The sequence below is a fragment of the Rhinolophus ferrumequinum genome, chromosome 3 (assembly GCF_004115265.2).
Source record: "Rhinolophus ferrumequinum isolate MPI-CBG mRhiFer1 chromosome 3, mRhiFer1_v1.p, whole genome shotgun sequence".
NCBI classification, from domain to species: Eukaryota; Metazoa; Chordata; class Mammalia; order Chiroptera; family Rhinolophidae; genus Rhinolophus; species Rhinolophus ferrumequinum.
This window is the reverse complement of record NC_046286.1, coordinates 5909583-5923325: the sequence shown is the minus strand read 5'-3', so window position 1 is coordinate 5923325 and position 13743 is coordinate 5909583. Positions and strand designations below refer to the sequence as shown.

The following is a 13743-nucleotide window of genomic DNA, read 5'->3' as shown; positions in this document are numbered from 1 at the left end:
GGCCCCCAATGACTTCTTTCTTTACCTGAAGATAAAGGAAATATTGAAAGGAAGACATTTTGATGACATTCAGGACATCAAGGGTAATACGACGACAGCTCTGATGGCCATTCCAGAAAAAGTTCCAAAATTGTTTTGAAGGGTGGACTAGGCGCTGGCGTCGGTGCATAGCTTCCCAAGGGGAGTACTTCGAAGGTGACCATAGTTATACTCAGCAATGAGGTGTGTAGCACTTTTTCTTGGATGAGTTCGCAAACTCAATTGTCAGACCTCGTATATTCACGCTGTTGTGCAATCATCCCCACCTTCCATCTCCAGAAATTTTTCATCTTGTAAAACTGAAACTCCGTACCCATAAGTAACAACTCGCATTTCCTCCTCCTCCTGGCCCCTGCCAATCACCGTTCTATTCTCTCTCTCTATGAATTTGAATACTTCAGATACCTCGTATAAGTAGAATTGTACAGTATTTATCTTTTTGCGACTGGCTTATTTCATTTAACATAATGTCCTCAAGGTTCATCTTTGTCTTTTTTAAAAAAATGTTTTGTCATGGAAAAATTTGAACATATACAAAAGTAGAAACAAGTATAATGAGCCTCTGTGTACCTACCATCCACTTTTTTTTTTTTAAGGAGGGCACAGCTCACAGTGGCGCATGCAGGGATCCAACAGGCAACCTTGGTGTTATTAGCACCACGCTCTAACCAACTGAGCTAACCGGCCACCCCCCCACCATCCACTTTAAGATTTATCAGCTCACGGCCAACCTTGTTTCGTCTACAGTCCCACCCACATATAGGCCCCCCAAATCACAGGATTAATTTGAAGCAATTCATGGAGTTTTAAATCAAATTAGGGAGACTCTATTAATATGACAAAAAAGGCTATTCTCATATTTTATCAATCTTCAGATAGACATTTTTTCATATCTCTGAAATTGGATGCATTGTGTAAATTGATGGCATGACAGAGTTTAACTTGCAATGATTTTTTTCTTTGTAACACAAAAAGTAGTGATGCATCTTAAAACTGATGAAATAGTCCTTAATAAAGCATACCATACAATATATTATTATGTGCTAAATTGTGTGTTTAGAGTCTAACAACTCTAAGAGTTCAGGTAAAGAGAAACTAGCATGAGCTCAAAACGTCAGGGAAATTTCATGGTAGCAATGGACTTGAGGTGGACAGGAGAGATCAATGTCGATTTATGTCAGGTAGGGAAAAAGAGGATTCACAGTCCAGACATAGGCTTGGACAAAGACGCTGAGGTAGAAATAAGTATCGGGTCCTCAGAGCCAGAGGCTTGGCCTGGGAAGTCAGGCCAAGGCAGAGAAAGCATGAGAGGATTATGAAAGCCCTAGGAAGGCAGGCACGTAGAGTAGATGAGGAGAGAAAAGGGCGGCTCTTGGAGGTTTCCTTCTGCCGGAGGACCTTGTCTCTAGCCACCACTGAGCCAGTCCACAGCTGTCCCCTGAAAACCTGGACTCAGGGACCTTCAAACCTTGGAGAACACCTCTCTCTTTTCAACTGTAACATTATTATCTACTCACACAACTTTCTTGCTATGCGATATGTACTATCTTATATAGTTTATATCTTTACAGGTTTTTTTCTATCTTTAAAATGTATTTCATAAGCAACATCATTAGAACAAATTTTTAGGAACCATCACAAATTTTTATACCACTCTAGCAAATGGATTCCTTCCATGTTTCTACGTGCCTATAGTTCTTGTCGCTGTGTATTGTTACGTGTCCTTGGAGCAGATGTGGGCCCGCCCCCCATGTAGAAACTGGTCCCTGCGCCTGCAGAGGTGGCATCCACATGTTGCGTGCCATTGTCCACCTGGTATGATACTGTCCTTAAGCGAGAGACATCCTATTTGGAGGATGAAGGGAGTGGAAGGGAAAGACAGCCCTGCTCAAGTAAGTTTTGTCTTCTTAAGGACGTCCAGGAAGGCTGTTTCACTTGTGAAAGGAGGTGTTGAGAAAAGGGATTGATGGAAGAAATACTTCAAAGCATTAGTAGGCACTGAGGATTAATTAGAACCCAGGGAGGAGAGAAAGGAATAAATCAAAGATGATTTTAAGACAGGCTCACAAGGACCATGACACTGTCACTGACGCACCCAAGGAAACTGGGCTGGGATGCTGTGAGTGAAGATGATAAAGAAAGATGAATGTGGCGTTTACAGCGATGGCCTTGAAGGGGCAGTGAGAGACCCAGTACCAACTGTATAGTACCTAGTCTGTGGAGAAGTTTCCTAAGGGACAGAGAAGGGACTTCATAGACAGAAACGGCAGTACTGCCACTACGTCCAGCCTTAGTTTGAACTTACCATAGTCGTCCCCTAACTCTTGTTCCAGGTTGTTTACACAGAACGATTTGAAAGTAAACTGGGCCATGATACATCCTCCTTTAACCTGATCCGCTGCTCACGTTTGGAGAGCGGGAACGCGAGCCACGCTTCCTCCGAGGAACAAATACCGTACACAGCAGCTTCCACGTTTCAGAAAAATCAAGGGCAAAACTATGAGGATGAGGAGAAACTTTGGTTTTCTTATAGCCCCTCTAGAAACAACTCAATGCCACTTCCTGGAGCTTCTGCCAGTCAGGTCAGGAGTAGGTCACTCGTGCCTTGCTCAGAATCATCTCTTGTACCCAGCATCCACACCGTCATCCTGGATTTCTCCATGGTACATTTTGTGGATTCACGGGCTTCAGTCGTGTTAAGACAGGTGAGTACTGGAGAGTCTTTAACAAGAGTCCTGGTCCCCGCCTGCCACCATGACCCCAACCCCAGTCCGGATTGAATTCTGTTACTCACCGATCAGCTGCTATGTGATTCCTGGGCCACTAGAAACTTGGACACTGAAGATAGTTTAAGGTCAAGCAGAATAAAAAGAAAAAGAACCAACTCTGATTTACTAAACTGTACTTGGTCCCCTAAGTGTGGCATATTATTCCTCAAGGAATGAAAAATAGGAAACTCTGAACATCCTTGAAACCGCAATCTGTGCCACACCCGGCAATTCCTAGTATATCCTGGGAGTTCGTGGCAAATCTTTTCAAGGAATAGGTCTGAATGCTACAGAAAAAAGCTCACCAAGAATTCTCCACTATTCAGCTGCTCTGAGCTATGCATTGTAAACGGCACTCAGGTTTGAAGAAATTGTGATGAAAAGACACCCCTAGCCGTAGGCTGCCTGGCCCAGCACCTCTTCATTTCCTGCATCTTTAGGTGAAAAGAACAGGGAAGATTTTTCCTTCAAAAGCCGTGTCCCTAAATCCTGGCTTCTCTCCCACTCTCAGGTTTCTCTGACAATTTTCATTTCTCCCTCTCGTGTAACATGGACAGTTGAGATGCACAACTGCCATGTTGGTTTTATTGTTGAATGTCTCTTAAGTGTATCTTTTTTACAGTCAGCTTATCTCAGTTTACAGCCCTCTACCTCATGTTAGCCCCTGTTGGCGATGCCTCGGGTTTACACATCCTGAACACCCACTTCCCAGCTCCAATTGCACCCCCGTGTTTTTTTTTTGAGATATACTCATTTGACTGATTTCCCACCTTTTATCCTCAGAACCCACTTTATCAAAACTTCTTATTCCTAAAGGAGCACGATTCTGTCTTAAGTAAGGCCAGCTCGTCTTTGGTATGAGGCAGTAGGAAGCTTCTCGTAGCAGAAAGAATTCTGGTGGGTGGCCTGTGGATGGGTCTGTCCTGGCTTTACTTCCGCTTACTGGCCATCGGGCCCGGGCTAACTTACTAACTTGCAGGCGGTCTTGGTTTCCTCATCTGTAAAAAGAGAGGCTTGGAAGAGATGAATATTCCGGGCTTTTCCATCCATGAGATACTTTTTTCCCACCCCATTTTCAGACTCAAGTATACTTGCTAATGTCTTGTTTGGGGGGGCTTTTCCACCTCAGGTCATCCTTCTGGGCTGTATTCTCTTCTCCCAGTCTTACGCTGTAGTTCTCACTTTAGATTTCATTCAACCTACATTTTTAAGTGCCTACTAAATGCCAGGCTGAGCTGGGCACATTTATAGGCATGATCTCATTTAACGCTCACACAGCCCTGGGAGACACGCCATATTTCCCCCTGAGCATCCTAGGCTCGCAGCGGGTAAGTGGGCTGCCCAGCACTGGACCTTACAGCACGTGTGCCGTCCCCGCCTCCTCTCTCACCTCGCTTGTCTTCCTTTTTTGTGGAGGCGCCATATGTTCTGGTCCGTGGTCTGACCCATCCACACCAGGCCTCTGCTGGTGACTTTCTGCTCCAGCCCCCGTGTGGAGGCGACATGAGACACCTCACATCCTCCAGTGATTCACACTTTTTTACACTTCCAAATCTCACATTTCTTCATTCCTTGTGTAATAGTTCTATACCTCTGTATTGGAGGAAATCATTATATTTTGTTTACTTTATAATTGAACACTGAATAAGAAAAATCCCAGCAGTCATTCTTATTAGAGACAACCACGCAACTTAAGCTTCTCCCTAATTCATGGGATTTCGGTCTCTCAGTGCTTGTCATTAGAATACTCGGATGTCCATTGTGGTGGCTCTTTACCAAATGACTTCATGATTTACCTTTATACCTTGTGATTTAGAATCAAGAATGACTTTCTTGTTTCCTCTTGATCATGAAAGAAGTACAGTCTGTGTGTTTTAGTTGTTTTGGCTTTTTTGTTTGTTTGTTTTCGGTGTTTTGTTTTTTTTTTGACATTTTAACTTAGTGCTCAGGGTTGGTCTGAGCACTACATATTCATTCTTATGTATGAAGGTGAATATTGACTTGCTTTGAATTGAACTTTAAGATGTATTGCCCCAAAGCATATATATTGGCTGAAGTAAATTTGAGGTCAATATCAAATGCTTCTTAATTTGATACTATTAAATATCTGATGTTTTTACTAAAGTCAAATGCAGTTTTACAGAGCAGCTCTGAATGAGCCTCGGCGTTCCTGAATTCCATTTCCTCCTCTATGCTTGACCATCTCTGGGCCTTGTTTCACCTCCTCTGCTGAAGGAGCCCCAGGGAGAAGCGGATCACTTGCAAACACTAAACACTAATAAGATGTACTGGCTCTTGAGGACCATCCAGTATGATCCCGTCACACCTGGGCCTGTACTCACATGTACATTATCTCTTGTTAAGTGAACTGTTTCCCCCTTAAGACCATGGGGAACCCTCCCTTTCACTCCCCCTCACCCCAGACCATCTGATTCTCTTGTATTCCCAGCACCTTAGACACTTCCTGGCATATGGAAGTCCACCCATCAAATGTTTACAGAGCTGAATTGGGATGCAAAGGTACATATACCCCAGACAAGTGAATGGCCAAAGGGGTTTTAGAACTCAGCCAAGTCGGAGGCCGTTTCCTAGTGAGTGTGAAGATCTCTAACGCTGATTTACTCTCTCCCCACAGATGTGCAATGCCTTCCAGAATGCCAACATTCTGGTGCTTATTGCAGGGAGTCACTGTAAGTATCCTTCACCCTATGAGATGGCTGCGTTTTGCACCCTGCGTGCTCTCCTCCCCAGGTGTCTGACCTAGTGTGTGTTCCGGGTTTGGCTTGTAGTTTCTGTGGTCAGGACATTTGAGAAGAATGACTTCTTTGATGCTGGTATCACCAAGGCCCAGCTGTTCCTCAGCCTCCATGACGCTGTGCTGTTTGCCTTGTCAAGGAAGTTTCCAGAGCCCTCCGAATTGAGTATGGACGAATCTGAGACAGTGATACAGGAAACCTTCTCAGAAACAGACAAGGTTGGATGATGTGAAGCATCGCGGTGGGTGGGTGATGACATGGGCGGGAGGTTGGGGGAAGGTGCAGGGGAGATGCCTGATCAGATAGAGATGAGGTTTTGGAGTATGGCTGTGCCAGACTTTGAGATGTTGAAATGCCCCCTTATCAGCTGGTAAATAGCTGTGGACCTGAGACCAGGTTCTCCCACTGCCATGGCCTCTGGGTGCCATTCAGAGCCCCCATCCAGCAGAGGCCTAAAGGATCCTTTCACAGCAAGTTTGGTTGGTGCTAGTGTCACATCAATGACTAAATATTTTAAATATTTCCTCTAGCTATACCTTTAGAATCGACCCCCGCCCCACCCTTCAGATGAATAATAAAACTGATGAAATAGCAGAGGTAAAGATCTGCCAGTCTAACACTTCGGCTATTACTTACATTGTGAGTAATATGATTTCCTCAACCTGACTGAATGCAAAGGAGATTTATTTACAAGCCAGAATCTTTAGCCATTAATTAATACTAAGTAAAAACCTGGGCCTACCCCAGTGTTTGCAAATCAGTATCTGTGAAGGTTAACAGTTTCCCGCCCAAAAGGAAATTAAAACGCAGATGGTCACCAAAATATTACCAAATGACTAGAAATTATGTTTTTAATTAAACCCCTGATTCTTTGACTTGCTGCACTTCGATAATGTTTGAATTTTTGTGACAAAAAAGTATTACCAGACTAGGGTTTACAAAGACTTTAAGAAGTAGAAGATAGCCAAGTGTATAAAACAAGGCCCTATTCATTCTTTCTCTTTTTTAAGTAATGTATTACCAAGTATTTCCCTTGCTTTGTTGAGAATTTTCCCAGATTACATGCCTCTGCTTATCTAGAATAACTTTTTTCCCAATAGTTAGATTGAAACGTATTTTTTTTCTATGTGGGCAGTCTCTACATTTATTCAGTCTTTTTAAATGTTGTATTCATAGTAAGTCTTTGTAACTTCCTTCATATAGACAAATCCTACATACTTTATACTTTGTTTTACATTTTTATTCCTTTTTAAAATGAATCTTCTTTTTCATTATATTTTCTAACTGGCAACAGCTAGCACATAGGAAACCTATTGATTTTTTAATTATTTGGTCATCTTGTGAGTCCTTTGATTAGTCGTAAAAGGTTTCATTGTTAATACTCTTGAGTTTTCTAGATTAAAAACATATTTTCTATAAATATTTTAAATCTCTCATTTTCCAATTGTTAGAATTCTTATTTCAGTATCATGTATTATGGCATTAGCTAGACCTCCCAGAACAATTTAAGTAATAATGATGAGTCTTGTTTTCCTCCAGAATTTAATGAGAAAAGCTTCTTTTGTATCTCTATTAAGGATAGTGCTGATAGTTGGCTTAAGATGGACATTATATTTACTATGTTTTTTTAAAGTATTTTTCCGGTTTACTAACATTCTCATCAAGACTTATATTAAGAAAAAGTAAAGGTATTTAAAAAAAGATTTGGTATTGAATATGTCCATTTTTTTTCTAGCATTTAAGCTAGGGAAGACTAGGAGTAGAAATTTTTCTATTCTGGATCTATTAAATTCAAGATGCCTATTAAACATCGAAGTGGAGATGTCAAGAATGGAAGTGGATATTTGAACCAGCAGATCAGGGGAAGGGTTATAACCAAAAAGTCATTGTCACATATAGATGGTAATGAAAATTATGGGACTCGATAAAATTGCCTATGGGGGCAGTGTAGATGGAGAAGAGAAGGGTCCCTGGATCAAGTCTTAGGGCGTGCCAACATCAGAAGTCCAGAAAAAGTAGAGGAGACAACAGACAGACCAGGAAGAAGCAACCAGGAAGAAAAGAGGAAAAGGAAAAGAGTGTCATGTGGTGGAATTGTTAATGTGGTGGAACGTTGCTGCAAGGCTGCTTTGTGAAGCCTGTGGGGTATCTGCTATGTGACGGGCTCAGAGCTATCAAGAACCAGGCACTGCCGACCTCACGGAGCTTAGAGTCTAATAGGGGAGATAGATTTGTAAATAAATAAGGCAATACATTACTGGTACTACGATAGAGGTGTGAGGGGGGTACTGTTGGAACGCAAAGGAAGCTAAGATCCTGGTTAGTGATCTTTGCTCTGAATATGGAATGATGAACCGATGTTTTTGGAGAAGATGGAGGGGGACAAAGCAGGCACAGGGGTCAGCGTGAACAAAGGTAAGCAGTAGTCAGGCATCTTTGGTTAGCTTTATGTCTGGAGCAAACGGTAGGGACTACAGATGGAGATAAGCTAAAGAAGATGGCAAGAGGCCAGGTCAACAAAGAACCCTGCTAAGGATTACCTTTGTGGTTGGAAAGGCAAGTAAAATAAAAAAGACAAGGTGTTTGGCACCGCTGCAGCCATGGGTACGCTCAGGCTTCAGAAAAGGTTTGCCTCCAGGGTCCTCCACTGTGGCACAAAGAAGGTCTGGTTGGACCCCAGTGCGACCAATGACATGGCCAATGCCAACTCCCATCAGCAGATTCGGAAGCTGATCAAAAATGGGCTAATCATCCGGAAGCCTATGACTGTCTATTCCAAAGACAGATGCCAGAAACACATGTTGGCCTGCAGGAAAGGCAGGCATATGGGCGCAGGTAAGTGAAAGGGCACTGCCCGTGCTCGAAGCCTGAGAAGGAAACCTGGATGAGAAGGATGGGAATTCTTCGCTGATTGCTCAGACGATACCGTGAGTCTGAGATTGACTGCCATGTGTATCACAGCCTGTGCCTGAAAGGGAAGAGTAACATGTTCAAAAACAAGTGATTCTCATAGAACACATCCACAAGCCGAAGGCTGAAAAGGCTTGCAAGAAGCTTCTTACTGACCAGGTGGAGGGTCTAAGACTAAGGAAGCACGCAAGCACCGTGAAGAGCGGCTCTGGGCCCAGAAGGAGAAAATCATCAAGACTCTGCCCAAGGAAGACGAGCCCAAGAAGTAAAGCTCCACCTCTCTTACCGGTACATAGTGGCCTGTATTGAAATTCAGCTCTTCTAGCAATTCTCCAGTACATAGATCGATCATTCAATAAAATAGCCTTCATGTGCCTAACAAAAAAAAAAAAAAAAGACAAGATGTTTTAGAAAGCCAAGACCATTGCTATTCAAATGGTTGACCATGAAATCCAGGCTAGCTAAAAAATCCAGAGAAATTGTAAGTTATGGACTGATTTAACTTAAAGAATAATGAGTAATTGAGGAACCAGAGGTTACAAAGAAGATGAAAAGCATATTTAGGCCAAAAATATTTTCTACTTTGCCGGAACCCATGGTTTCTGGTACCTTAAATCCTATTGTCTTCTGAAATTCCTTGACTATTCAAAAGTTAAATTTAATTGGAAATTTTAACCCATCTAATTGTATTTCAGGATTTAGAGTCAAGACATAAAATGGGCAGCATGATCCCCGAAGCCCCCAAAAATGTAAGTTCCGGCTTCCCCACAATCCCAGACACGATAATAGAGGAGTCAGAGCTGGACATGGAGACGGAGCACATGCTGGAATCAGAACAAGAAACGGAGCTAGACCCAGAGTACGAACTGGAGCCTGAATCTGAGCTAGAGCCCGAGACGGAGCCGGAGCCGGAGCCGGAGCCCGAGCCCAAACCCAGGCCAAGGTCTCAGACTTTTCCTCGGCAGCAGTACTGGCCTCTGTATCAGCCTACACCTCCCAGCTCCCCAAGTCGGACTCCGCCTAGGACATAGTCGGTGCAGATGAGGCATCAACATAAGAGTTCATATTCACCTACGGGAGCAGACACTGAGGAGCCCTAGGAGATGAGCTGGCAAAAAGGGGTCATATTCCCTTGACATATCCTCCCCACCCAAATGGAGTCCTAGACTAGTTACAAACTAGCAGGACTTGCTCTGGGACTCCTCCACCTGCGGCCCTTCCTCCTTGCTCAGCAGTGTGTGCCGCCACTCTTAGGTCACAATACTAAGCACCGAGCATGATCTCTGAATTCCCTGTCCTCATTTCACCTTCAGCAGATACTCCAGTGAAGGATTTCCTTCTTCACACACCCCACACCTCTGGGGTTTTTACACACAATCTAACTTACTCCTCTCAGCTATTCTCCTTTCTCCAAAGATATGAGGCTCAAATAAAATATATGACGCTAGTTGCATTTGGACCCTTCCTGCCTCTTCTCCTTTCTCTGTATTCTGTATGCCTAAAGAAATATCAGGTGGGAGAAACTCCAGAAGTGGGTAGACATGGTGGAGAAGAGATGAGCAAGACAAAGAAAAGCTGGGTAGCATTTGTATTTTATATGCAAGGTATCTTTATGGCACTGATGGTGAAAACAGGCAGGTTGAGCCAGGTCAGACTGTGACGCATGTAGGATAAGGAATTGTTAGGCTGAAGGCACTTTGCCTCCTCTCCAAAGTCAGGATCTTATCCTGCCACTGTTTCAGAACGCCAATCAGCTATACTAGCGGATGAGAATGTCAGCTCTATACAATTCTCCCTGGTCTTCAGATCCCCATTCAACGTTGCTTCTTTCTTATAGGCTTTCACGATACAGGCAATCTAGAATCTGTACTCTTGGTAGACCAAACTTAGTTGAAATCTGTGACAGACACAAACCCCTTAGGAATTGGAAGTCAGTCACTACAAGTTTGGTCCAAAATCATTCAAAAAATGTCCCCTCCCCCACTGAAAAAATGTCTAGTATTAAGTTACAACCAGAAGGGAAATATAGACCCTTGGGCAAAGGCATATGGAATCCTGAATTTTATTTCCCACTCAATAAATAAGATTCCTCTTGCTTGGGTACTGAATTTCTCTCATCTGTTAAAGAAATCCTTGTTAAAATACAGGTGTCTCTTATCACAGATAGCATGCGCATTCACTCAATCATTCTACAAACATTTACTAAGCATCTGCTACATACATAACACCCGAAACTGTGGGGAGATAAAGTAATATTATCCCTACTTTATACATCATAAACTAAGGCTCAGATAAGTTTTGTAACTGGCCCAAGATCGTATACAATTGCACACTAAAACGGGTGGGAGGCCAAGTCACAGCTTCATTTGTTCATGTTTACTCGACACATTTATTGAACTCCTACTATGTGCCAGGCACTGTCCCAGGTGCTAAAGATAGAAGATGAGCAGAATAAGTGACAAAAATAATCTTAAATTGTGATGAGGTCCTTGAAGGTAAAACTCTGAGGAAACTCTGAGAGCATACATCAGGAGGACCTGAAACTATCTTGGGTGGCAAGGACATTCTTCCTATGGTAATGACATATGCATATGACCTGATATCTGAAGGATAAGTAGGAGTTAGGCTTAAAGCAAGTTCCAGTGACTGCTAGGGGAGCAGAGCCAAATGGTGGACCAACGGTGGTGCCCATGGATGAGTACAGAGGTGGGCACCCAGGGACACAACCAGATGGAGCCTACCGGTAATTACCATAACACCAAGGGCTCAACCAGAAACTGGGTCAAACCAGGAATGAACTGTCAGGGTGGCAGGGACAGGCACAGAAATGTGGCAAAACCAAGAAAACATTCCACATTTAAAATAGGAGACTGGAAAGTGCACAGAGCCCAGTTTTTATGGGCTGCCACCTTCTCACTCCAGCTCCCTTCTATTCCCACATTTCCATCAGAGGAAGATCTTTAAACACAAAATCAATGGCTTCTGACACTGGGGCAGCAAGTAGTAGATTTTAGAATTTGGTCCTTCCTGCTACAACTGCAACATAGCTAGATATTGGTTTTGATGCATGACCCCAGAAAGACCAACCAGATGCTACAGTCTATCTTTAAAGAATATTCTGCTATAAACCCATAGCATCCAGCCTCTTCTAAAGTAATATGACAAGGAAAAGTGGTTAATTCATTGTAAATAGTAACTAGTAAAGTGAGTCACGATTAAAAGGCTGAGTCTTCCTCCAAAATGCAGATCCTCAGAAATTCTGAGACTTGACAAAATGCTGCGGTTGGGTTCATTAGTGCACTTTTCATAGCGTGGTCATCATTGCGGCGTTTAGCTTTCCATTGAGAAATTAGAGGGAAATTCTAAAGAATGAAACATCAGTACAGGCTGGATCTGAAAGTGTAAATGTCTTAGGACAAATTTTTCTCCATTACTGAATAAAAACCCTCAAGGCAGCTTATGTTCTATAGTAGATGGGGCGTGGTTTTTAAATGCGAAAAACGAAGGCGGAATCAATAGAATTGCAGAAAAGTAGATTGGGAAAAGAGACTGGTCAAAATAGGCAACCATAGGTTGCTGTCTCTAAATATGTGAGACATCTCAAAGCCCAGTGATTGTACTGTGAATCTCAGCCATATCTGATTTAGATGATATTTAGATGAGACTTTGGACTTGACTTTTGAGTTTATAACATGTGAGAAAGACATGAATTTGGGGGGAGTGGATAGTGTCAGAGGTGGCATGCTGTGGTCTGAATGTTTGTTTCCCAAAAAAATTCATATGTTGACATTCTAACCCCCAAGGTGATGGTATTAGAAGGTGGGGCGTTTGGGAGGTGACTAGGTCACCCTTATAATTATTAGTGAGATTAGTGCCCTAATAAAAGAGGCCTCAGAGAGATCCCTCCTCCTTTCTGCCATGTGAGAACATAGCAAGAAATTGGCCATCTATGAACCAGGAAGTGGGTTCTCACCACACACCAACCCTGCCAGCACTTAGTGTTGGACTTCCCAGCCTCCAGAATTGTGAGAAATACATTTCTGTTGTTTATAAACTACCAGTCTATGGTATTTTGTTATAGCAGCTCAAATAGACTAAGACACCCAAGGAATTCACTATATTGCATCTAGATTTAACTCTCATTTATCGGTACAAATAGAGGAAGTAATGACATAATACAAAGTCATTAATGATCTCAGTGCTAGGAAGACCATGAGGGTCATCTAGACTACATACCCATCTAATCTCTTACAATTAAGTTAACAAACAATTATTGGAAGACTCACCGTATCTCAGATACTCAATGTTTCAGTAACTATTGCTGCATAAAAATCCACCCCAAACTTAGTGGCTTAAAACAATAATCATGTATTTATTTGCTCATGCTTCTGCAATCTGGGTTGGGTTTAGTTGAATCCATTCATCTAGGGATTCAACTGGGGCTAGAAATCAAAGATGGCTTTACTCATATGTCTGACACCTCAGATGGGATGGCTGGAAGAGCTGGAGACTGGCCAGGTATCTCTCTCTCTCTCTCCACATGGTTTCTCCAGGAAGGTACCTGGACCTGACATGGCCACTCAGGGCAATTTCACCAACCACATTCTGTCGATCAAAGTAAGTGACAAGGCCAGCCTTGATTCATTGGGAGGAGAAATACACTCCACTTCTTGAAGGGAAAAGAATGTGTGGCCATTTTTAATCTGCCACGCTTATGATAAGCACAAGGATGAAAGGATGAGTAAAATATGATTTCTGCCATCAGTGAGCTCCCAAACTACATACAGGCATTGTGGGAAGGGAGTGTCATGGACTCCTACATGAAAAGCTGATAGTGAGATGTAAAGTGCTGTGGAAATATAGATGACAGGAGGGGTTAGAAAGAATGTGGGTCAGGGAAAAGTACTGAGAAGAAATGATGTTTGAGCTGGGCATTAAGAATAAGTAGGAATTGTGGGATAAAAGAGGAAGTACACAGTACCACCTATGAAGTAATCTTGCCAAAACATTAAACCTGAATATTATCAACCCTCTAGACTTAACTACCAGATTATAGGAAATACAGGGGCAGAGGAGCATGTTAAATGATGCCAAGGAGGCAATCAGCAGAACCCAGAAAACTGAACGGGACAAATGAGCCAGTTTCTTCAAAAAGTAGTTGAAAAACTTCAACTACAATAAAAAGAGGGAGGGGAAACCTATGAATTAAGAGACAAGAATAGAATGGGTGGACGTTGTTTGAATCCTGATTTGAACTAATTGGAAAAGAA

The 13743-nt window shown here is 42.6% G+C and overlaps 1 protein-coding gene and 1 pseudogene across 1 annotated transcript in view; both read left to right on the top strand.

Moving 5' to 3' along the window:
- Positions 1 to 9573, top strand: part of SLC26A8 (solute carrier family 26 member 8) — a 77529-nt gene extending 67956 nt beyond the window's left edge. Inside the window, 4 exon segments of the mRNA XM_033100016.1 lie at positions 2373 to 2744; positions 5443 to 5497; positions 5597 to 5781; positions 9169 to 9573. Coding sequence (XP_032955907.1) covers positions 2373 to 2744; positions 5443 to 5497; positions 5597 to 5781; positions 9169 to 9573 — 1017 coding nt within the window.
- Positions 8028 to 8800, top strand: LOC117015792 (60S ribosomal protein L19-like; annotated as a pseudogene).
- Positions 9574 to 13743: the final 4170 nt, after the last annotated feature.